The 23,531-nt window shown below is 34.8% G+C and overlaps 1 protein-coding gene across 1 annotated transcript in view; it reads left to right on the top strand.

Moving 5' to 3' along the window:
* Positions 1-97: 97 nt before the first annotated feature.
* LOC110463718 (potassium voltage-gated channel subfamily H member 6-like) overlaps positions 98-23,531 on the top strand; it is a 253,657-nt gene continuing 230,223 nt past the window's right edge. Inside the window, exon 1 of the mRNA XM_021518537.1 lies at positions 98-957. Within this exon, the coding sequence (XP_021374212.1) occupies positions 882-957 (76 nt within the window). The 5' untranslated portion in view covers positions 98-881. The remainder of the gene's footprint in view (positions 958-23,531) is intronic.

The raw sequence follows: 23,531 nt of genomic DNA, 5'->3' as shown, positions 1-23,531 counted from the left end.
ATATACACCAACGCGCGCGCCATCTGCCGCGGCATTCAAAGCGCGCGCTTCTTGGGCAGCCTCTGTATCCGTCAGTAGTCCCATACGTACGGTAAATACGAGCTGTGATGCTCTGACAGCCAAGCGTCCCCACAGTCTAACGAATATGACACAACTTCATTTACGATATTGACTAAACAAGATGCGTATTAATTTTCCTCTCTCGGTTGCAGTGTAAAGCCATGCGGATGAAGATGTCGTACCTTTGTATGTGATGCGGCGCACGAGTCGACGCGAGTGTTTAGGCAGCAGAGAGGCTGAAATCCTCTGTTTAGTTCTAGTATAGGAACCTGGTGGTTGAGAGAACCACACAGTGTGTGTGTGTGTGGTGTAGTACGACAGAGTGTGTCGTGTCTTACTTGCTATCGAGGATACAGCGGAAAGCCAGCGAGTCGATACAACGCTACTCGGCAGTACACTACCCGGCACTGCAAGGCTTTGTCATTGTACGGGAGTTTACATGAATCAGACGAGTTGGGCGAAATGTGCAGGCGATGGCAAGTCGGTAGTGAGAAAATCCATAGAGGAAATATTTAGCCTGTAGTAACACCCCGTCAGCTGGCCGAGATCGCCCGGGCCCCGGAGACCGAGCTGTCTATTGGTTGGACTGATATCTCCTTTGGAGACCTGTTTCTGGTCAAAACGCTGCTATTATACAGCTAATGTTACTAGTGTATGTAAGAGGATATACTAATTAAAATATATTATATATATAATTCTTTTGTTGGAAAAAGAAATTCATACATACAAAAATCTTGGGCTGACTAAGATTATGGTGAAGTGCCCGCAGAGGATGGGGTAGCAGTTTATTCCAGGAGTATATAGGCGGGTATGTTACAAACATGCCAGTCAGGCGAGGTCACGTGGCGCCACCAAATATTTTCATCGACACTATCATCAGAAAATTCGACGAACAAAGTGAGTCTAAAGCTTTTTAGTTTCGTAAATTCCACTTTCTATTTAATTTATTTCTGTTCCAGTCGTAGTTTACATATCTAGCCTTTGCATCACGCTCAGGATATTTTCCCTACCACGTGCGGTTCACCCATCTGCCGAGCACATGGCCAGGGCTTTTGTTTATGTTTACGTTAGAGACGGCCCGCTGAGTTCAGATAGGGTTTTATTATATAAATCTGATACATACAAAACGTCTGTTCCTTAGAGTAGTTGAAGCTCTGATGAACTGTATTATGACGCAATTGTCGGGTGTTTAAAATCTGTTAACGTGTTTTTTACTTGTTAGAACTATCAGCGCAATACACAGATGTACATGTACATGCCATTTTGTTAAAACGTTTTTCTGACAGGTAGATTTTCGTTTTATTATTCGTGAATGAAATATTTATAGAACTAATAATTTATGACAACAGAACTAGTCATGGCCGGTGCATACTGCCAGTTTGATGTCCCATCTCATTGTGCTATCCCTTTTACCAGGGAATAGACTTACAGACTGGCTTATCATAGGAGCCAATTACCTATTTGTAACACACATAGTTATCAATAATTTAGGGCAATAAATTCATATACCTGACACAATTTGTCAGTACCTTGTAATGGCACTATTGAAGGTGCCAATTAAAACTACCATTTACTACCATTTACTTAGTGTAGATAGATACCTACACTACACATCAGTTTGTATATATCATAGATGTCAGTATGATTGTGTTAGTTTATGCAAATCATAAAAGTATACTCATTAATATTTGAGAGTATTGCTAATTTATCTAATAATTGAAGGGATAATGTGAAGAGATAAGAGTTTTTTTTTCTTCACAAATGATTTCAAGTTCACAAAATTGATTGACATCTATCTTGATACAGGTCTGTAATGGTCTTTTGCAGTATTATCACAATTATCTTTGAAATAACAACTTTTCAGACAAAGTGCACAAGATTTAGCCATTTGTTTATTGTTATGTATACTTTAAAATTTAATTTCTACAGCTGTGTTAGTGTGTATCCCAACTCATAATGTGTTGAAATGGATAGCTGTTGTTGATTTCATACATGCGGTGTTGGGTTACTATGTAATAGCATCACATGTGTATATAAATTACCATGTCCACAGTGTATTGTGATATGTTAAGCTGCTGATGTGATAGAGAACAGAGTTTTATTATATATAAACTGTTCAAGTTAAACCAATTTTTACCAAACAAATTTGAATAAAACAATATGGCTATCTGTATAGTTGGTCTAGACACATAATCTAGTGCTCATGAAGGACTAATACACTTTTGAAACAGGCAAATGAAAACTTATGGAATGGCATAATATTTAGAATTTCAATATTAAAAATCGGTCCAAAAGTGGATATAAAATTAAATTGTTAAACCAATGTAGTAGATTAATTATAAATAAAAAAAATCAAAGGGTAAACACGTGAACATTAATTTTTTTTCAAAGTTTTATGGCCTTTGTTATAGAAATATAAAGGAAATGAATATTGAACTCATCAATAATGTATTTAATATGGCTTTTCATATAAATTATTGATTTGAAATAAAAGAGCCCAAAAGAATGATTTTTATTTGTAGTTAATAGTTTTTGAAATAAAATTGAAAACATATTTTCTTTTTAGTAGGAAAATTGTGTTGAAGGAGAATATTAAAAAAAAATTAATGATTAAAATTAGAATTGCTATAATAATTACCAGAAGCCTTTCATGGTATACTTCAAAGTATAGATGTGCTAGTGATCCTCAAAACAGTTAGATTCGTAACTCACTGGGGAATTATTCTGGAGTTAATATTATTTTGTAAAGTGAAAAAAACAGATATTCCGTCAGATGTAAAAAAAAAAAAAAAAATCAGATTCTTTTGGAAGATTGCTTTGTTTACGTGTTTGATAACAACTGAACAGATCTAATTTTGTGTGTATTTGATAAGATATCTGTTTGATAAAAGAACGGTAGAATATTTTGGCTACTGGATCCGTAAGCTTCATTTACATTTCTTTTTTTTGCTGAAATTTTGTGTTTTTAAAGATATTAAATAAAATTTTAACAGTGGTATAAAAATCATAAACTGTTAATCCATTTAAAAAATGTATTTGAGTAAACCAACATATAATTTCGTATTAAATTTTATTTAAGTAAATTATGAAATATTGTTGTGTCTTAATAGGTAGACGGTTTTAGAAGTCATTATTAAGCATTCTTGATAATTTTAAAAGTTTCAAAAATATTTCTGACATTAATTCATTTTGAAAAAGAACTCAAATTTTGAATGCTTCATTAATGATTTCATTTCATGATTGGTGCCCAGTTTCCGAAATGAGCAGCTTTTATTTCATAGATGGTTTCAAATGTGGCATTCTAATAATACAATGAACAGCACTTTAAGGGTTTCAAATATTTCACTAGTACACTTACAAGTACATATAGGTTTAAAAAAAAAAGACTTTTTGAATATTAGATCATGAGATTTCCTTGTCATCTACGAAAGTTTATTTAAGAACATGAAGTATGGCTGACATAACATTAGTATTGATATTGAATTAGACCGGTATAACGGAATAAACATAGCACTAGTATTGCTGTGTAATAACAGGTGTATATAATGGTTGTCGGAGCCTTTGTAAGGCCCTAAATACACCTGGCGTTTCCCAAAAGTCTTATAAAGGACCATATAATGAGCACATTGAACACAGCTTTGTGGCGGTGTAGTGGACTTGACACACTAGTACAGTGTTGTTATACAGATCTATCGGCATGACTACAATATAGGCCTTGTAGTATAATAGGACTCCCTTATTGGTAGGAAATGGCAAGATCAATGTGTTTAACAGTTACGAATATTGAAATACATGTATAAAGTGTTCAATGTTACCAGAATTCACTCCTACATTTCATGGTTGTTAAGATAGGGGTGTCATACCTGTACTTTTTAAGCTTCTTGTATAAAATATATTTACTTACATTTTACTTACATAATTGTATATATCATTTGATTCTGTGTAGGTTATACATTAAACATATATAACCACGTTCATTCTAAAAAATGCATCAATCTCAAAGTATGCCCACCCCAACTGTCCTCCCTTCAATTTTCCTGCAAACCTAGCCGAATTTTGAATTTTTTTTTGAAAATTTTCTAAATGATTGTAATAATCTCCTTCCCTTTAAAAATTCCCTATAGTACAGCTTCAACTTGATTTTGAAATGGTCCACAAAAGATCTGTGTCCTTGACAATAGAATTAGGAGATACATATATTGTACCTGTTTCTCTTCTGTTTTGATATCTATATCTATGGTTACATACGTGCCTACAAGCTGACTGTAAAAGTGGGAATATTTGCGATGTGCATAGATCACATGTATATAGATTAAATAAATTTCAGAACCAATTTCAATACAAAAATGTCTGCACTGCGATCCATTTAAAGAGTTCTGACAAGATACAAGAATCTTGATTAATTAGTGTTGAATATGGTTAACAAGAACATAATCTCTTACAAGTTTGTATTTCCACAAACAAAGTAAAAAAGGGAAAATCAAAAAGATAACAGTACAGTACAAGAAATTAACACAACATAAAAGTTCATAAAAACACAGAGAACATAAAAGTTCATAAAAACACTGAGAACAATGTGAATATGAGGAAGTTTTAATAAATAGGCATGTATAGAAACACTTTACACTTATCAGTGGGAATTAAGCTGAACCCTGATTCTCATGATGATTATATATACATTGTAACATACCTTTCACCACTATAGACCATAATGGACTCATCCATATCAATGCATAGTAGAGTCTACTAAAGTTACATAGGGGTGAAAGGGTTAAAAACATTTCCTTTACATGCCAGTATATTTTCTTATAGCACAGCCATTGAAGTGTTTATGTGTGATGTTTCCTGTACAAATTTTGTACTCCGTAATAGTGTATGTACATGTTTTGGTGAAAAAAACATGTATGAGATTTGACAACCAAATCTTCACACTGGTTGTGCTATACAAAACCTTATACAAATTATGATAATATATTTTAAAATAATATTTAGCACAATCAATCCGAAACTATATACAGTTTATAATTAAGTAATAAGCAAACATTGCGAACAGCCTAGAAAATACAATACACTAACCCAATTGTGCCATCTTGATGAAAAGTTATTGGAAATATTTTTTTCATGTGTTCAAGTCTTCTTATTGCGTAATATACAATTATGGACTTTTGTGCTGGTGAATATGATGTGATATGAACTTAAAAGAGTGATATTGACTGAGGCGAAGAAGATGCTACTTCAGTATTCAGATAGTAATTATCTCTGGTAATAATATTTGTAAAGGAATTGAATTCTTGAATGAGAACTTATGAATTAACATGAAAATTAATCTCTATCCAAAACCTTTAAAGCAGTAATAAAACTGTCACGGTATTATTATATACAAAATCAATCGATTTAACAAATTATCGGAGAGCTCTTCAAATTATTTATGAAAATAAAGTCGCATTTACTCTTGGGATTAATTTTCTGAATGAAACAAATAGAGCTGTCAGCGCTGATGAAATGTTGACTCAAACTGATGAATTTAAACAAAGGTCTCGCACAGTGTGGTTCTCTGAAATGAAAACCATTTTTGTTAACAATACTTAATTAATAACTCTATGAAAGGGGCCTTTAGAGATTTTAGTAAGGTAGAAGAGATGTAATTTATTTGAACAAATATGATCAATTTATTAACGATTCCGAGTACAATCTAGCTTTGTACACTTGATAGATTAGTGGTATTTACCATCTGCTGTGTCGTAAAACAGGGCGCCCTTCTTACCTCATCGTGTTTGTGTGTTCAGGTTTATGTCAAAAGTACATTACACATTTTACCTGTGATTTTTGTTAGAGTTTTGGGAACTTATAACTGTGCCCAAGACAGTTGCTAGGGTTTAACATTTACTCATTCGCTTCTGAAATTTCATAATGAACTAGTCCAACATTTGAATTGGAAGAGTTCAAATGTGTCTTCAGGGGGTTAATGAGTTAATTAAGGCATGCTGTACCAAAATGCACTATGTCATTCAACCCTGGCAACTCCGATTTTCATATTAGCTGTAAAATAAACACTGCTGTTAATATAACTCGAACTGTTTAGAAGATTTAAGTTAATCGCTTGCTATTTAATCACAAAGGATTAGATAATGGTTGATGCTGTTTGAGAAATCTGTTTCCTCTAACGTTGGACTTTCTATTCACGAGGTCTATTTAAGGATCCTATTACCAATGCCAAAAACATTACTATAAATTGGAAACCTTTTTAACTGGCATAACAGTAGGCGTGATAAATCATTTCTGATCAAAAAATTAACCCATACCCTTGAGAACTCAGATATGAAAAAGTAATAAAGATGAAAAGATCAAAAAACCTGCAATAGTTTTCTTAGAGTGAAAATGCAATGAGGCCAATGGTGGAGTTGAAGGGTATGGAATACAAGGTATTGTTTATTGATTTTAAATAAAACTGTAAACAGGTGGTAATTCATAACTACCAGTTACCTGTACATGTATATATATATGCTCTCAGGGCATGAATGCTTGTGTGTCTTTCAAATGAATCCCTTAATGAGGCACCATTAATTTTAGATATAACACAGATTTCTTTAGTGTGAAAATCTTTAAAAAGAATCATGAAAATGTTTTCTGATTAAAAATAGCTAAAGCACTTAAACTAGGTGAAAGTTGTAGAGTTCAGAAGAAACCATTTCTTCATCAATGTGAACGTGAGATGGACTGTGTATCTGGAAATAGAATTCGTGATTATGGGCTGGGATTGCCTGCAGTCAACTATCCAGTAACTTCGAATTCCAGAGTCTATATACACAGCTTCATTAGGTTAGTCCTATAGTTCTTGTCAAATTTCCTGAATTTGTTCACAAGATTTTGTGAATCTATATTGTCCATACTTAATTTAATTATGTAAGGATTAATCAGGTAATTCCTGAAGACAAATTAGTGTTAACCTAGGAGCTGTTTTAATGTGATGAGATTCCACACCCACTGTTTACATGAAACAGTATTTTTGAACTGAAGTGGAAGTTTAACAGTAAAGTGAAATGGAATAAGGATATTTATGGAAGGTTTTTTCATTTCAAATTCAGTAGTGGGAAATATTGCATGTACAAGTAATGCTCAACACATAGTTTACTGGAGTACAGTTAAGGTAGAGATCGAGTCCCAGTGATCTATATTATATCTCCACCAGAGAAGAGTTCCATTTGTTCAGTATTTTTCTGATTTGGAGTTACTTGGCCTTCTACTATCGCAAAGACTTATAAAGGACAGAAATATGTTGCATAAAATTTCATTTTTCAGTAAAACTTCTCTGCTATCGATATTCAAACTCCGGTTCTCTTGTTATATATATAGCATAGGGAGCTTATTCACACAATTACATGATATTTGTTTTGTCAATATTCTTTTCTGCAACATCGTTGGGAAATTTTCAAAGTGTTCCAGCACATGTAAAGGACCCAAAACCTAGCTACTAAATGTATATATATTGTCATTGTATCATTATAGTTGAAATAGCGTAATGGTTTTTAACAGAAAATATTTTTCCAAGGTCTGTATACTGTAGAAAATAGATGGGACACATACTACCTTAAGGCTGGTATAAAATAGAAGGTGGTGGGACTTACCTTAATTAAGATACAGAAAAAAGACACACTATAAGTAAAAAATGCTTATAAGCCTGTAAAGAAATATTTATTTGCATCATACATTCATGAAGAATATGTTCAAAATAGCACCAGAGTATAGACGTGTCTACAGTGTAATCGTCAGACAATGATGAACGGCCTGGATGTGAGAAAGTGCAACGGTTGCACTCCCGTTACCTATAGAACTGACATGCAGCCACTGTACTCTCATTAAAAAAGGTGGTATAGGAGGCGTTCGGGAATTGTTAGATAAAACATCGTAATAAAGGTAATATAGCCATAGGTAAGTAATCTCACGTTGACTGGTGATTGGTTCATTTGTATTGTAGTCTGTGGGTCATGAAACTTTGATGAATGTAAAAAACTTCATTCCTGTAATATATATAGCATAAGAGGGACAAGGTCAGGACAGTTAAATGAGTTCAGGAGGAGAAAAAACCCATCAAGGATATAAAGGCAAGTCAAGGTCATTTCAATGTCAGCTGTTAATCAGTACAGAATCGTTTTTGGAAGTTTAATCCCAGGACAAATTTGCTGCAAGTGGTTTTTACAGGATTGAGGTTGAGTGACATCTGAAGATTTCATGTGGTTCCCTATCTACAAAGAAGTCCTGTATTGGTTCCCTATCTACATAGAAGTCCTTTAGTGGTTTTCTATCTTTGTAGAAGTTCTGGAGTGGTTCCCTATCTACCTAGAAGTCCTGTATTGGTTCCCTATCTACATAGAAGTCCTGTAGTGGTTCCCTATCTATGTTGAAGTCCTGGAGTGGTTCCCTATCTATGTAGAAGCTCTGGAGTGGTTCCCTATCTATGTAGAAGCTCTGGAGTGATTTCTTATCTATGTAGATGCTTTGAAGTGGTTCCCTATCTGCATAGAAGTCCTGAAGTGGTCCCTATCTATGTAGGAATTCTGGAGTGGTTTCCTATCTACCTAGAAGCTCTGAAGTGGTTCCCTATCTGGGTAGAAGTTCTGGAGTGGTTCCCTATCTATGTAGAAGTTCTGCAGTGGTTCCCTATCTATGTAGAAGCTCTGAAGTGGTTCCCTATCTGCATAGAAGTCCTGGAGTGGTCCCTATCTATGTAGGAATTCCGGAGTGGTTTCCTATCTACCTAGAAGCTCTGAAGTGGTTCCCTATCTAGGTAGAAGTTCTGGAGTGATTCCCTATCTATGTAGAAGCTCTGAAGTGGTTCCCTATCTATGTAGAAGTTCTGCAGTGGTTCCCTATCTATGTAGAAGCTCTGGAGTGGTTTCCTATCTATGTAGAAGCTCTGAAGTGGTTCCTTATCTGCATAGAAGTCCTGGAGTGGTCCCTATCTATGAAGAAATTCCCGAGTGGTTTCCTATCTACCTTGAAGCTCTGAAGTGTATTCCTATCTACCTAGAAGCTCTGAAGTGGTTCCCTATCTATGTAGAAGTTCTGGAGTGGTTTCCTATCTATGTAGAAGTTCTGGAGTGGTTCCCTATCTATGTAGAAGTTCTGGAGTGGTTCCCTATCTATGTAGAAGTCCTGAAGTGGTTTCCTATCTATGTAGAAGTCCTGGAGTGGTTCCCAGACTATGTTGAAGGCTTAAAGCGGTTTTTGAATACTGGACAGAAGGTTGGGAGTGGTTCCCCAACTCTACAGAGATGGCGGAAGTGGTTCCATTTTGTAAAACTGGAGTGGTTCCTGACTGTAAAAGTCCTGGAGGTTTTTTTCATCTCTAGATAGCTATAAAATAAATGCTGGAGTTTCCAAACTCTGGCTAGAAGGCTCCAAGGTAGTGGTTTTATGTCTCTGTATAGGTCTGCATGACTCTTCATAGAAGGTCTAGACTGGTTTCAAAATACTACATAAAATTACGATCTGGAGTGGTTTTCAAACTTGATCTGCAAAAAATGTCTGGATTCGATTCCTGACTCCATTTGCCTAAATGGATTGGAGTAGTTAACTGTCTCTCCATATCAGATCAGAGTGGTAACCTGAATTTGATTAGAAAAAAACCAAAAAACCTATAATGTGTGTGTTCTATTTGAATGACGATTAAAAGTTTTATAAAAACAACAATACTTTGTGGTACAAATTTCAGAAAAATTAGCGGAATTATTGAATATTTGCCATATGTCTTTTCATGGAATGTTTCACATTAAATTCTTCATTGTATGAAAGAATTGGTAGGTTTATTGATCATCTGGGCTAATAGAAACACGCATACAATACACAGTATTGCTAACAATGTACAAAAAAGACTGCATACATATTGACAAGGTTAACACCGACTAAGCCCATGTTTTATTGAAATAAGTCAAAGATCAGGTATGAAAAGTTTAATTCATTGTCATTATAGCTTTAAAGGCTCTTATTGAATTTTTCTTGTTTTCTCGCCAAATATTCAAATCATTGGTCCATGAAATTTCGTGTTTTCTCGCCAAATATTTGAATCATTGGTCTATGAAAGAAAAGTGGCATGACAAAAGTAACACTGTTAAATTAACTCGTGGTTGATGCTTGAACTAGAAAAGATTGGATGAGATTTAAGATTCAAGCTGAGGAGACTTGAGCCGCGCTTGTCGATGTTGACGTAGATGTTATACAATAGGGGTATGGGGATGTTTGACACTTGTTTAAGGTAATACCAACAAATGCTTAACATATAAACAGAGACGGGGGATCAATATATGGAAACAATTGACACACAAATAATTCATTGTAACATCATTTAAATCTTACAGAAGAAAGAGTACTCTTGTCTCATTTAAATCTTACAGTAGAAAGTGTACTCTTTTCTCATTTAAACCTTACAGTAGAAAGTGTACTCTTTTCTCATTTAAACCTTACAGTAGAAAGTGTACTCTTGTCTCATTTAAACCTTACAGTAGAAAGTGTACTCTTGTCTCATTTAAACCTTACAGTAGAAAGTGTACTCTTGTCTCATTGAAATCTTACAGTAGTACTCTTGTCTCATTTAAACCTTACAGTAGAAAGTGTACTCTTGTCTCATTTAAACCTTACAGTAGAAAGTGTACTCTTGTCTCATTTAAACCTTACAGTAGTACTCTTGTCTCATTTAAACCTTATAGTAGAAAGTGTACTCTTGTCTCATTTAAATCTTACAGTAGAAAGTGTACTCTTTTCTCATTTAAACCTTACAGTAGAAAGTGTACCCTTTTCTCATTTAAACCTTACAGTAGAAAGTGTACTCTTGTCTCATATAAACCTTACAGTAGAAAGTGTACTCTTTTTCTCATTTTCCTATATGTACATCTTAAGGATTCATGTCCCACTGCACTGTGGTTTTTGGTGTATATACAGTGACCTCCCCTTAACTTCCTTAAGGATCCCTGTCCCACTGCACTGTGGTTTTTGGTATATATACAGTGACCTCCCCTTAACTTCCTTAAGGATCCCTGCCACACTGCACTGTGGTTTTTGGTATATATACAGTGAACTCCCCTTAAGAAACCCTGTCCCACTGCACTGTGGTTTTTGGTATATATACAGTGACCTCCCCTTAAGGATCCCTGTCCCACTGCACTGTGGATTTTGGTATATATAGAGTGACCTCCCCTTAACTTCCTTTTAGATATAACTATAGCACAATGTTGTCAGGACACTTTTATTTACTAGGTACATGTACACGATGTAGCTCAGTTAGGTATAGCAACTGTATAAGGATCTTACGTCCTGGGTTCGAATCTCTATCCAGCCTCACTGAACCTTTATACTTAGGACACTATTTGTGATTATATTTTCTTTATTTCATCTTCATTTCTTTTCAATAAAGGTCCCATCAGGTATAATAATTTTCTTTTTACAAATAATTTGTCGCAGATATACTCATGTTTGAAAAAATGAGTAGTCACAGGTTTGGGCAGTAGTACAGGGATCTGTAAGGCTCTTTTTTCGTATTTTCTCTATACATTACAAAATCATATCAAAAGGCCAGAATTTTGATGGACAAATGGTGGCAGTATAACATGGTCTTACTAACTGTATATTGGAGGAGATTTGGAGTTGAGATTGAGAGTGGGGCGTATTATGGTACATGTAGGTTGGGTTCTATTATTGGTGACAAATATAAGAAGAGTCTGAAACCTCTGGCTTTGATCATGTTAGAGTGAGATATTTAAGACTAGATGAAGGACTGGTTTGCTCAATGTTGATTTGTTTGTGTTTTAAGTCCTATTATAACAACTATGGTCATTTTAATGACGAGCAAGGTTTTGGTGGTGGAGGGAAACCAGAGTACCTCGAGAGAAACCACCAACCTGTGGACAGTACCTGGCGACTGCCCCACGTAGAACTTGCATCCGCGACCCAGTGGTTGAGGGCTAGTGGTCGTAGACGGTGAGATGCCTTAATCACTCGGCCATCATGGCCCCTTAGCACTATATTGAGGTTGATGTTGTTTATTGTTGATCCTTATAATGAAGTCTTGTCTTCAGAGGCAAAACTAGTCAGCAAATAAATCATCCAATCACTGATTGAAAGGTGTCGCTGGAGCGTTTTTGTGATTGACGTCCTCATGAATTTATTATATTAAACAACATCGTACAGTTATAATAAAATACATTTTATTACGTTAAAAATGTATTCAAAAACTGCACCAAACAATTACCAGTTTCGTTCAACCCTTCATGCCTGTGTTTTATAACCTCATCAATATCTTGTTCCTTAAAAACACCGGTTGTTGTCACTAGACGAATTTTATGGGAAACAGGGAAAAACCGTTAACATTTAAACACCCACTCTGTACATGACTCCATAAATATACTCACTGATCCGTTTTATTTAAAACATAAATTATTCATAAAACACTAGCTCCCTTTACCTAACCTTCATTAGTTGATATGACAGTGTTCACTACATGTAGTCATTAAATGTTCAATGCTACGGTTCAAAGGTCAAACATCCAATGAAGCAATGTTTTTTTGTTTTATTTTGATTAATGACATGAAGCAGGCTCTATATGGTAATGTTTCCTGGTGTTCCCGGGAGAGAACTTGAACTAGAAATCTAAATGGCATGAAGGTGGTATTCATTAAGGTGGTATTTATTAGTGATTATTATAATGGTACAGAAAAAACAGACAATATCGTGATTATTAAGCTAGCATATATATATACACATGTATTTATAAAAAAAATGTCCTTAAGGTAGAGAGCTCCGGTATCCTGTGTTGTACTACCTCTAAAAAAGAAGAGTTCCAATTTATTTGGGATTTTTCTGTCTTTGAGAGTTGATTTCCTATTTGCCATACAGCAAAGCATTAAATACCAAAGAGGTACTGTATATTGGTCTTAATTTTAATTTAAAAAAAAATAAATTGGGTTCACTATGGGGATTTGATTCCCGGACATTTTCTGGATTATCAGGCAGGGAACTTATCAATGAGTGGACAAACATCATGTTAATGGTTTTGTGCTGGGAATAATTTCAAAATCTTATTACTCCTTCAATTATATTTGTATGAATTTAGAAGAAACAACAGGAAATAACCTTTGTGGCCTTTATTCAATTAAAAAATAAAAAAGTGGCGGGATTCTCTGCATTTGCTTCAATTTCATATATGATTCAATGGAACAACCAAGGAGTGCTAATTACAGTTCATGTATGTGTTCTTATTTTAAATTAAAATATTTAGAAATGAAATGATTTGTGCAAAGATGAGCAACGAAAAAAGACCTTCAAGAAGTGCTAAACGTTTGTTCAGTGAAACATTTAAAATTGTTTAAATTGTTGTTTTGTAGTTGAGAGACTAAGATGAATGCAAGCTTCACATTTGAAATGTCGTATTCTTCCATTTTTCTTTCATTTTATGGCAATTTTTTTAAACGATATTTGTTGTCATTTTATTATCCTTGATCACCGTAAAATATCTAATAAACCTAGCAGCAAAAAAGTGAGTGTGCACTTATTGAAACATGGACATGGATGAGGAGGAATACGGTACCTGGGTGTTTCTTCTCAACAAGACAGCAATTGTAATCAGTATTATCATAAGTACAGCAGATGATTCTGTCTTCCCCACTAATGCTACACAAAAATCTTTTAAACGTAAACACGAATTTCCAATTGATACAAAATGCTAATTTTTGATCTATGAAATGTTTTAGCTTTGTTTGAGGACATTAATAATCATTCACAGAGCTCTGATCAATTTTCCGAGTAATTTACATGTTTATAGCGGGGACATTGATTTTACAGGTGAACAATATGGACAGTTATGTACCTGAATCCTGATAGTAAATATGTAAACATGTGGGCGAGGGAAGCTATGTAAACATGTGGGAGAGGGAAGCTGTGTAAACATGTGGGAGAGGGAAGCTATGTAAACATGTGGGAGAGGGAAACTGTGTAAACATGTGGTCGAGGGAAGCTATGTAAACATGTGGGCGAGGGAAGCTATGTAAACATGTGGGAGAGGGAAGCTGTGTAAACATGTGGGCGAGGGAAGCTGTTTTTGGTGCTTTTCAATGGCAGATTCTGGGTTTCAGAAAAACAGGGGAATGATTCAGGGAAAGTTGGAGGTTTTTATTGGGGGTAATTAATGACACAGTATCAAGGTTTACTGTAAATAACAGATTGGCATTCTATTGAGATTTTATTCAAAAGAGAGTAGTTCTATGATGGTTTTACTGTTTATAAGCAGAGGACAATTTATAGAGAGTTTACTGTTTATAAACGAGGGACATTCTATCAAGGTTATATAGTATATAAATGAAGGGCATTGTTTCGAGGCTTGACTGTTTATTAGGAGTACAATTTATAGAGAGTTTACTGTTTATAAACGAGGGACATTCTATCAAGGTTTTAGATTATGTATAATGGAGGACAATCTGTCAAAGTTCACCATATAATAATTTCATAACATATGCTTCAGCAGGGACATTAACAGATTTTATTTAAAGACGTGTGACAAACGAAGTGATAATGAACTCTGATTCCATGACAGCCCTGGCACGATTGACGCAAACGCTGACTTTCAAAGCTGTTGAAATTTTTATGTTAGATTTTTATTAGAACAATTTTGGTTTACATTTACATAGCTTTAGAGACAGGATACAATAAATTGTCTGTATAATTGTGTGTTTATCAAATTTCATTGATCATGTTTTCATTGCAAAGATTAGATTTCAAAATGACAATTTTCGATTGATTGTGAAAGAAATGTATTTTTGTTTTGTCACACATGGTGCCAACAGACCATCTATTGTAGCGGTATGAGCCAGCCTGCGCCTGACGGTGTATGAGAATTGCTTACAATACTGTTTTAATGGTATAGTTGATATCGACCAACCAGGGAAATTCATGAGATTCAAACGTACATCTGATCTGGTTTTAATGCCCAGTGTACAAATGTGCAATCTGATCCTGTTTGTGCTATCGTTATGTCGTCATATATTTGTAAAAACATAATTTCATTTTTTATGTCAGCTTGTTCCATTGTTAGTATCCAGCTCCGTATCATCCCATCTGGAAACTGGGGAAAAGTTCCCTATAATATTATCCTAGATATATCATTATACTTTAGATTTATTGGTGATTGTATGGAGCTGAAATTCTTGCCATAATACATGTATGTAAAACAGCAGGGGTATGTAATACAGGAAATGTTGGTAGTGCTATAGACCAGGTAACTCATTAATGCTGGTGGACCAGCGCTCTGGGCCAATGAATGACTGATCATGACTTCTATTTATGTTTTATCCACAATCATTAACAGAGTTGTGGCCCTTGATTTAGTCTCCTAACATTTAAACTTTGTTCAGTTTATTACTCCTACAATATCAAATTAATTTCAATATAACTTTGCCAATCAGATGGACCAGTGCGTGTGTACTGCCATGTTTTCTAGCCCTTTTAAAATGCTTATTTATGACCTTCATGTTATTAAGTATCTTAAACATCAATATAAATGCATGCCTTCTTTCATGTTTAATTGTTTTCATTAAATTTCCCACAGTCCTGATAAATTCTGAATACGATATTTTCAAACAATGAATTCAATAGGGATGAAAAAGGCATAGTTCTGTTTCGATTCCTATCTTTCCTGTCTTCTTTTCTTTTCTATATTCTTTCTCATTCCGTGTCTGCCTGAGCACCTGTCCTCATATGATCCTGGCTGTTGTCTGCCTGAGCACCCGTCCTCATATGATCTTGGCTATCCTGGCTGTTGCGATGCATTAAACCTCAAACAAACTGTTAGAGCTTCCATTTACAGTTTCGAGGGCCTGGGTTTGATTTTGGTTTGAACTCTTCTTTTAAGTGTATGTGCACTGAGGATATCTGGACCTTGTTTGTAAATGATGTTGCCTTCTGCAGATATGACTTGGAAAAAAGGAAGGAGATGTGTAGTGGAACTGGGCTGGACTCTTATTGGTAACCAGATATAGTTGCTTAACTCATTCACTCCTTAAGACACTTTTTAACTTTTCTAATTCAAAGGTTGGAATAGTTCATTTTGAAATTTCAGAGGTGTATGAGTTAAGTTTGAGCTTCTGTCTTAAGTTTGGAGATCTTGGATTTTTCCTGGATTTGACCTAGATTTACATGGCGGGTGTCAGTATTGTCGATAACGCAGAGAAGATGCTTACCCTTCTGGAACACCCAGTCTTATTTTCCTTTTACCGTGTAAATCTTTCCTTTGTTTATATTTTGCCCTACTTTTATCATTTTTGAGTTCAAATTATGGCTTTGTAAAATCTTTGGTATTCTTTTTTTGTTTTTGAAACCCTATTTTGCCCAGTTGTATTTTTCCTCTCCAGTTTAATGCGGATATAGTTGTATTCATTTTATAACTCAGAAATATTGAATCTTGTGCTTGTATTACCATAAGCATGGATTAATTAATGATTTACCTTAGATGTAATCAAAGTGTTCCCTTATTTCAACCTATTGTATCTATAATGAAATCAGTGAGAAGGATTCATAGTTATTTCAATACTGATCAATGTTATATGCAATTAATAAATTCCCATTTGATCAGATATAGGATTCCTCAGAGTGGGAGAGAGAACAATGGTTTTATAATGTACATGGATGTGTTGATCGAGTTTGAGCTATGTTTTTTCCCCAGAAAACTCCAGGGAGTCGTGAAAACCTAGCATATGTGACAAGGACAAACAGACGAGCAATATCTCTAATTACACGAGATACTTGTCCAGGATAGAATGTGAAACAGACATTTATCTAATTGTCCGCCAAATGAAAGTTGTCTGATATCGTCCATTTAGTCGCCATTTACACATTAACTGCAAAGTAGGAAGTGGTACTAGTTCCCTCTCTGTCATACGGCATACCCGTACATTAGTTCCTGAAAAGGCATTCATGTTTGTACTATTTTTGAAAGTGTTCAACTTACTTGAATTTATTTTTTCTGAGTTTGGAACCTAGATAAAATGGTAGCACCTGGAGATTGTGGATTTAGTCATACTTACTGTCCAGTGTGGTTGCTGTTTATGTAGGGTATATTATGGTGTGCCTGTACACTAAAACAAAAATGGAAGCGGTTCCTCTTTACATGTATGAGAAAATCAAAATTTGTCTTGAAGAGGTTTGATGAATAATCCAAATTATAACCAGGTGTGGCGAAGACTCGAGGGATTTTTAAATTAGTAAGTCCTAAAGAAGGTATAAGGGTGTTTCAGCCATGCAGTCAAATGGAGGTGTAAGGTTATTATATGGCCAGGTTATTATAATTAACTTATTAACTCTAAGGAGGTACGGGGATATGTAGTTAATTAGTCTGTTAAGTATCAGTTAACCAGTACTTATATGAGGTATAGGATTATTAGTTAAGTAGTCCCAAGAAGTTGTGAGGGTGGTAATTAATTAGTCCTGAAGGTAAGGTGCTATAATTATTTAATCATTATGAAGGAGGTACTCTGGTTTTAGTTCATGATGAGACCTCAGGAGATACAGAGGCTGGTATAAATTATCCTGCAGCTTAAATTACAGGTCTAATTTCTATACAGTTTCTGTGTTGTAAATAAGAAGTTTTGACACTTATTCCTAAAACAATTGAAGAAAAGAGTTTCATGCACGAAACCCACGGCGTATCGCACAGGACACAGCGTCATTAAATATTCTAATGGAATAAAAATATAGGATGATGTCAAAAAAGTATCAATGCATGAGAAAATTTAATATGGAACAGTGGGCCTAACATTAAATGTCTTACCAAGCTACAAGCTTGAGCGTCTGATTTCTGACTGGTTCCATATATTGATTTTCCGTGAGCACTTGTAGACCATTCCTTTATTAGACAAACCTATAGCTAGCATTACTAGCGCCTCCGCATGCCAGGGATCCTGGCTATGCACTCTTTAGAGTAGCGCCTTGTCGTTTTCATATGGATTCATTTGAATATTTCAAAGTCTTCAAATTTGTATTACGTATGTGATTCCTTTGAATTGGACATTAAAGTTTTCTACGATGAACCTTTTTCATTATTCCGTGTATTTAATTTATTTTGTGGAGCAAAATTTCCTGAACATTCTTTTTGTATAGGTTGATTTTAATATTGAAAAATTCTGCTGAAGAATTTGCTTCTAAACTCAGTTAAGTGCTGATATGATTAAAATACTTGCAATTTTATTTTTTGAAGCATTAATTATGATATAACTTCAGAATAACGCGATGTTTAAGTCACCTCCCAGTGTCGGTTTAATTAAAAGGATGTTTGATCACAGCTCATTTGTTTGGCAGTGTCAGACATATGAAAAGCAATATAAATTTTTAAATGTTTTTTTTTCCTATGAAGGAAAACGGTTGTCATGGAAACCAAGTTCTGATTCTATAGATATTTATGAGAGAAATCTCGATCTGTGCATGGTTAAAATCAAGCTTGAGTGATGTACAATATCTTGTCATCTGGGTCTGTGGAAGGCTTGTTTGACCAAGGTCAAATTCTATTATTGATTGTGTATGACTGAGGTATAGATCTATGACATATCGTCTTGTTGTCTCAGCTTTCTTTGTATATATTCATTCATGATGACTTTTCAGTGCACATAGCCTTACTTAAATGGAATTCTTGCACAGTTACCTCCCCTGATTATATATTGTTGTTGAGATCTGGAAAATAGTAACAATATTACAACCTAGAATATGACAAAATGTGTATTGAAAAAAACCTATAGAAAACGAAAATAAAATTACTTTGAGTTGTTTTCATCTGAAGACAAACTTATACATGTATCTCTGCAAGATAGTTTTAAAGAAACAGATCATAATTTCTCATATGAACTGATGAATAAACCTTTATTAATATCAATTTTTAAGAAATTGAGGCTTCAGAAGTTTGAAATAGGATATGGATATCTCTTAAATGTAATTTACAAGTCATAAATCAAGTGTAGTAGCTAGCTAGATCATATTTACAGTTGTATGAAGCTCAATAGTGTTTAAGCACCAGATGGCCAGATACAATACTATATAGCGCAGCATCTGTACCAGATATCTTCCCGGATCCAATACAAAGTACTTCCAGTAAATAAAATCCCTTTTCACACAGGCAACCCTAATTTGTATAATAGATTATCCTGTTTGTTAAAATCAGACTGTACCATTGTGATCAAAAAGGGATGATAAGTTACACCTGTTATAAATATTGATCCTCAATATTACCTGCATATTTTCCAGGTGTTAGTCTATCCTATTTATGTGACTGTCAGGGACAGCGACAACACTAGAACATTTATAAAGAGCGTCCTCACAGCAAATCAATTCTGTAATAGAAAATACAGTCCTGTGAATATGTTAATTATCCTCATTTTAATATTTGAGGTCAGGGGACTTAAATTATAGTCAGTATTTGAGATGTTTTTGCTGAGATATGAAAAATTTGTTGGATGAAATTGCTTGTACATTTAAGATAGTGGCCTTCAACAATTTTAATATCCAGTTAAGTCTCGGTAAATCTGGGATTTGACGAGCACATGATACCATGCAGTCAGTGGAAATGTTCCATCATCACTGTTTGGATAAACACTATTCTATAATTGACTATGTGTCCTTATTGGGAATCACATTGCCTTTCCGGAAATAATTTACAAATATTTCTAGAGAGGTTTAAACATAGCTCATCTATTTCGTTGTCATTAAATCTCGTGGATGTTGCATGCCGTTGGCATTTTTTCGCGTGACAATTGATTTTCTCTAGATTTATTATATGAAATTACACAAATGTGTTTCTGGTCATAATAACACAGTGTGATGGAAGTGATTAACAAAGACATGGCTCTCAGTGGAGGAATCCTACTTTAAGGAAATAAAGACAAATATTATCTAATACAAATCCTTATATCTACGTATACAGGGCTTGTCAATTGTTATACACTTTTGTACTGTGTACAAGCCCTAAGGTAAAGGATACCTACAAACTTACTATATCATTACCGCTGTCGATCCTCATAGCTGTTATAATCGGAGATTGTAAAATCATAATTAAAGGCCTTTACAAGAGAAATATTTCATAAAAATCACATATGTTGCCATGCATTTTACAGAATTGTGTAGTACATGTTTTTCAAAATTTTAATGTTTGTAAGTTTTGGTTTGGTTTGGTTTGTTTGTGTTTTACGTCCGATTATAACAGCTATGGTCATTTAAGGACGTGCCAGGTTTTGGTGGTGGAGGAAAGCCCAGAGAACAACCATCAACCTACAGTCAGTATCTAGCGACTGCCCATCATATGCCTCAACCCAGTGGTGGAGGGCTAGTAGTAGCAAAATGTCAGATGCCTTAACCACTTGGCCACCGCAGACCCTGAATGTTTGCAAATAGGAATGAAATAAAATAAGAAAACATGAAAACTGCAGGGGTCAAACTGGGACCTTTATATTACAAAGCCTGCACTTAACCTATATTGACATACAGGAATTATACAAGAACATGCAGCTTGAGAATAAGTGTCCAAATAAAAATGGCATGACAGTGGAAGTTACACTAAGTCAGCAAAAACCTTGTTGCTTCATTTTCTATATAGGGGGGAGAATACTCCAAGTCAAGAAAACTTTGAGCAGAACTCTTTTCTTTACGATTATAACTGATGTAGATGTACCCTTAACCTTAATTGAAATGATTCAGGTAATGTTTGCAGGAAAGTACTAGTATAACAAATATCATGACAGGTACGTAGCACAGTGCATCAGCTTTATATATAATGAAGAGGTTTAGGTATGGAATTTCCATGGTGGAGGTGTTTTGTGTAAAGAAACTTATAATAGATATATTTCCTTCATATGTAAGTTCTGACTTATGATTTTTAAAAGTAAGTGTTTTACATAAAAACTAAATCCATTTCAAATTTGACAAAAATAAATATATACTCCATGTTTCGTCATTTAAAATATACTTTGTTTTTGTCAGAATCTTACATGACCTATAACAAATGAAATTTCAAAATGAGTAAAATCTGACTGAGTAAAAAGGTAGAAGTTTGTTCATTCTTGTGCTTCTTAATTTAGGAAACTATTTCACATGAAATTTCTAAAAAAAAAAAAAATGGCATCAGTGTGAAAATATATCAACAGCTTACATGAATAAATGTAAATTTGAGTTTGAGCTGGTAAAAGTTGTTTCCAAGAAATCAGAGTCCATAAGATTTGTGTCCATATTGTGAATTCCCTAGTCACATGTTTGTCTGTGTCTGACAAGGCCAGTGAAATCTGACATCACATTCTCCCCACAGAAAACCTTCTCCGATCCTAATATATAAACCACACCTATAGCTGACAGCAAAATATTCAATACAACAAGATTATATGTTTTTGCTTGGTATTGTGATAAAATGTTGGATATTTCTCTATCGACAGACAGTTTTTCTACAGACATAATCCAATTATGTATTGCATGCTATCCAGGGCATTCTGATACGTGAACTAAGCGACGGGATCTTGACAATGTGATTCCTGCGAGTTGGTGAATTCGGTGGTGTTTGCCAGTCTATATATATGTGAGGCCTCCACTTACCTGTAGGGCTGGATTGGTGATATATGGTGACATGGTGTAATACAAGTAATTCTACATGGAAATGTCAAAACAGGTTATACCGGGCATAGAATTCGAACATAAATTCAGTGAACGTTTTTAGTAGTGTAGGGTTAAATCTATATTACGAAATAGACATTTGTATGAGAAATGTGCAAAGTCAAAATTCAATTTGGATCGAAACATCCTAGTTGCATGTGAAGAGCTAGCTTAGTGGAATGTGATTTTGACAGAAGTCGTAACCACCAGTTGTGATAGATCCTGAGAACTGATGTTGTGTAATATGCAAGGTGCTCTGATGTTATCTATCGGGGCTTTGGGTTGCAGTTTCCAAATATAAAATGACAAGTACGGTGACACCTTGTTATACTGCCACCATTTATCAAGCTAATTTTGGCATTATAAAGGGGTTTGGTATATTGAAGGAGACATGTACAGGAATTGCTATAGAGAAACGAAAAAAGCAATATTGAAACACATCGGCAGTAAGAGAGGTGGAGGATGAAATGAAGGGCATTATATAACATTGTTCTCACAGCTGCATAAATTTCACAAGAAAAAGTTAAATTGACATTGAATCACAAGTTTGTAAAATTTGAATTTTTGTGACCTGTCAGAAATATTGGATCTTGTTCATTAGTTAGACTTGTAAAAAAAAGTTTGATACTGTCTATTGCTTAACCCTTTCATCGCTATTTAACTTTAGTAGACTCTACCATGCATTGATATAGATGAGTCCATTATGGTCTAAAGTGGTGAAAGGGTTAATTAGTTTGTAAGAAAAGGTTAGAGCCTGTAAGATGGTTTGATGAAGACATTGTATTACTTTAATTGAAGTTAGCACCAAAGATTTCACATATCATCTCTATCACCAAACCGTTTTACTTCATTGTACATGTGTTTGTAATGGCCAGTCAAAACCATGTTATATAACTTGCACCAAAAGATTTGACTAAGGTTGATGCTTCAAGGTGAAAGGATAGACGTTTTTTTGCTTGTACAGACATATTTTAACCTGACCTGCAATGAAAATAACAACATTTGATTTCTTGTACGTATGTATTTGACCCCACTGTGTGGAGAGATGATTTTGGTTCCATCAGCCATTGGATGCTGTTATCACCTCTAGTGTCGAACACTGGTTATATGGGACAAAGGATCAAAGTTCATTTTATATGCTTCATTGTAAATCATTTGTACGATAATTGTTATTTTTTTCAGAAGTCAGAAAACAGTTCCCTGACAAGCTGGCAGGGTGTGAATTAAGAAATAATTCCTGGGGTGTCTGACAATAACACTATCATAGTGGATGACAAAATGTTTATTTTACGTGAAGCTAATGAAACTGAAGGATCAAAGTTCACAATGTTAACTAGCTTAAATTCACAATAACGGTTCTTTACGACCTTCATATTGTAGTGTGGCAAGGATCCCTGCTGGGATGGTGTTTCCACATTTTGGGGTAATTGGTGATGTTTGAATGTTGTTAAGATGTAGAAATGCCATGTGCTTTCCCATCCTGCCACACTTATCCTAGTAAATGTGGCCATTATCACAGTTCATTACTTATCAAATTCTAATAAATTCCAATTACTAATCCTCGTTACTATATTTAGTGACTAAGTTACGTTACTATATTTAGTGACTAAGTTACGGGTTACGATTACGTGGCTTTAGTGGCTGTAGATCGATACTAAATGAAGTAGTCAGTCGTTTGGGGACGGGAGTCTGTTGTGAGGATGTCTACTGGGGGGGGGGGGGTNTACCAGGGGGTCTGTCACGAAGGATGTCTACCAGGGGGTCTGTCACGAAGGATGTCTACCAGGGGGTCTGTCACGAAGGATGTCTACCAA

This window comes from Mizuhopecten yessoensis, unplaced genomic scaffold, assembly GCF_002113885.1.
Source record: "Mizuhopecten yessoensis strain PY_sf001 unplaced genomic scaffold, ASM211388v2 scaffold10921, whole genome shotgun sequence".
Classification (NCBI taxonomy): domain Eukaryota; kingdom Metazoa; phylum Mollusca; class Bivalvia; order Pectinida; family Pectinidae; genus Mizuhopecten; species Mizuhopecten yessoensis.
This window is presented reverse-complemented; position numbering and strand designations above follow the sequence as displayed.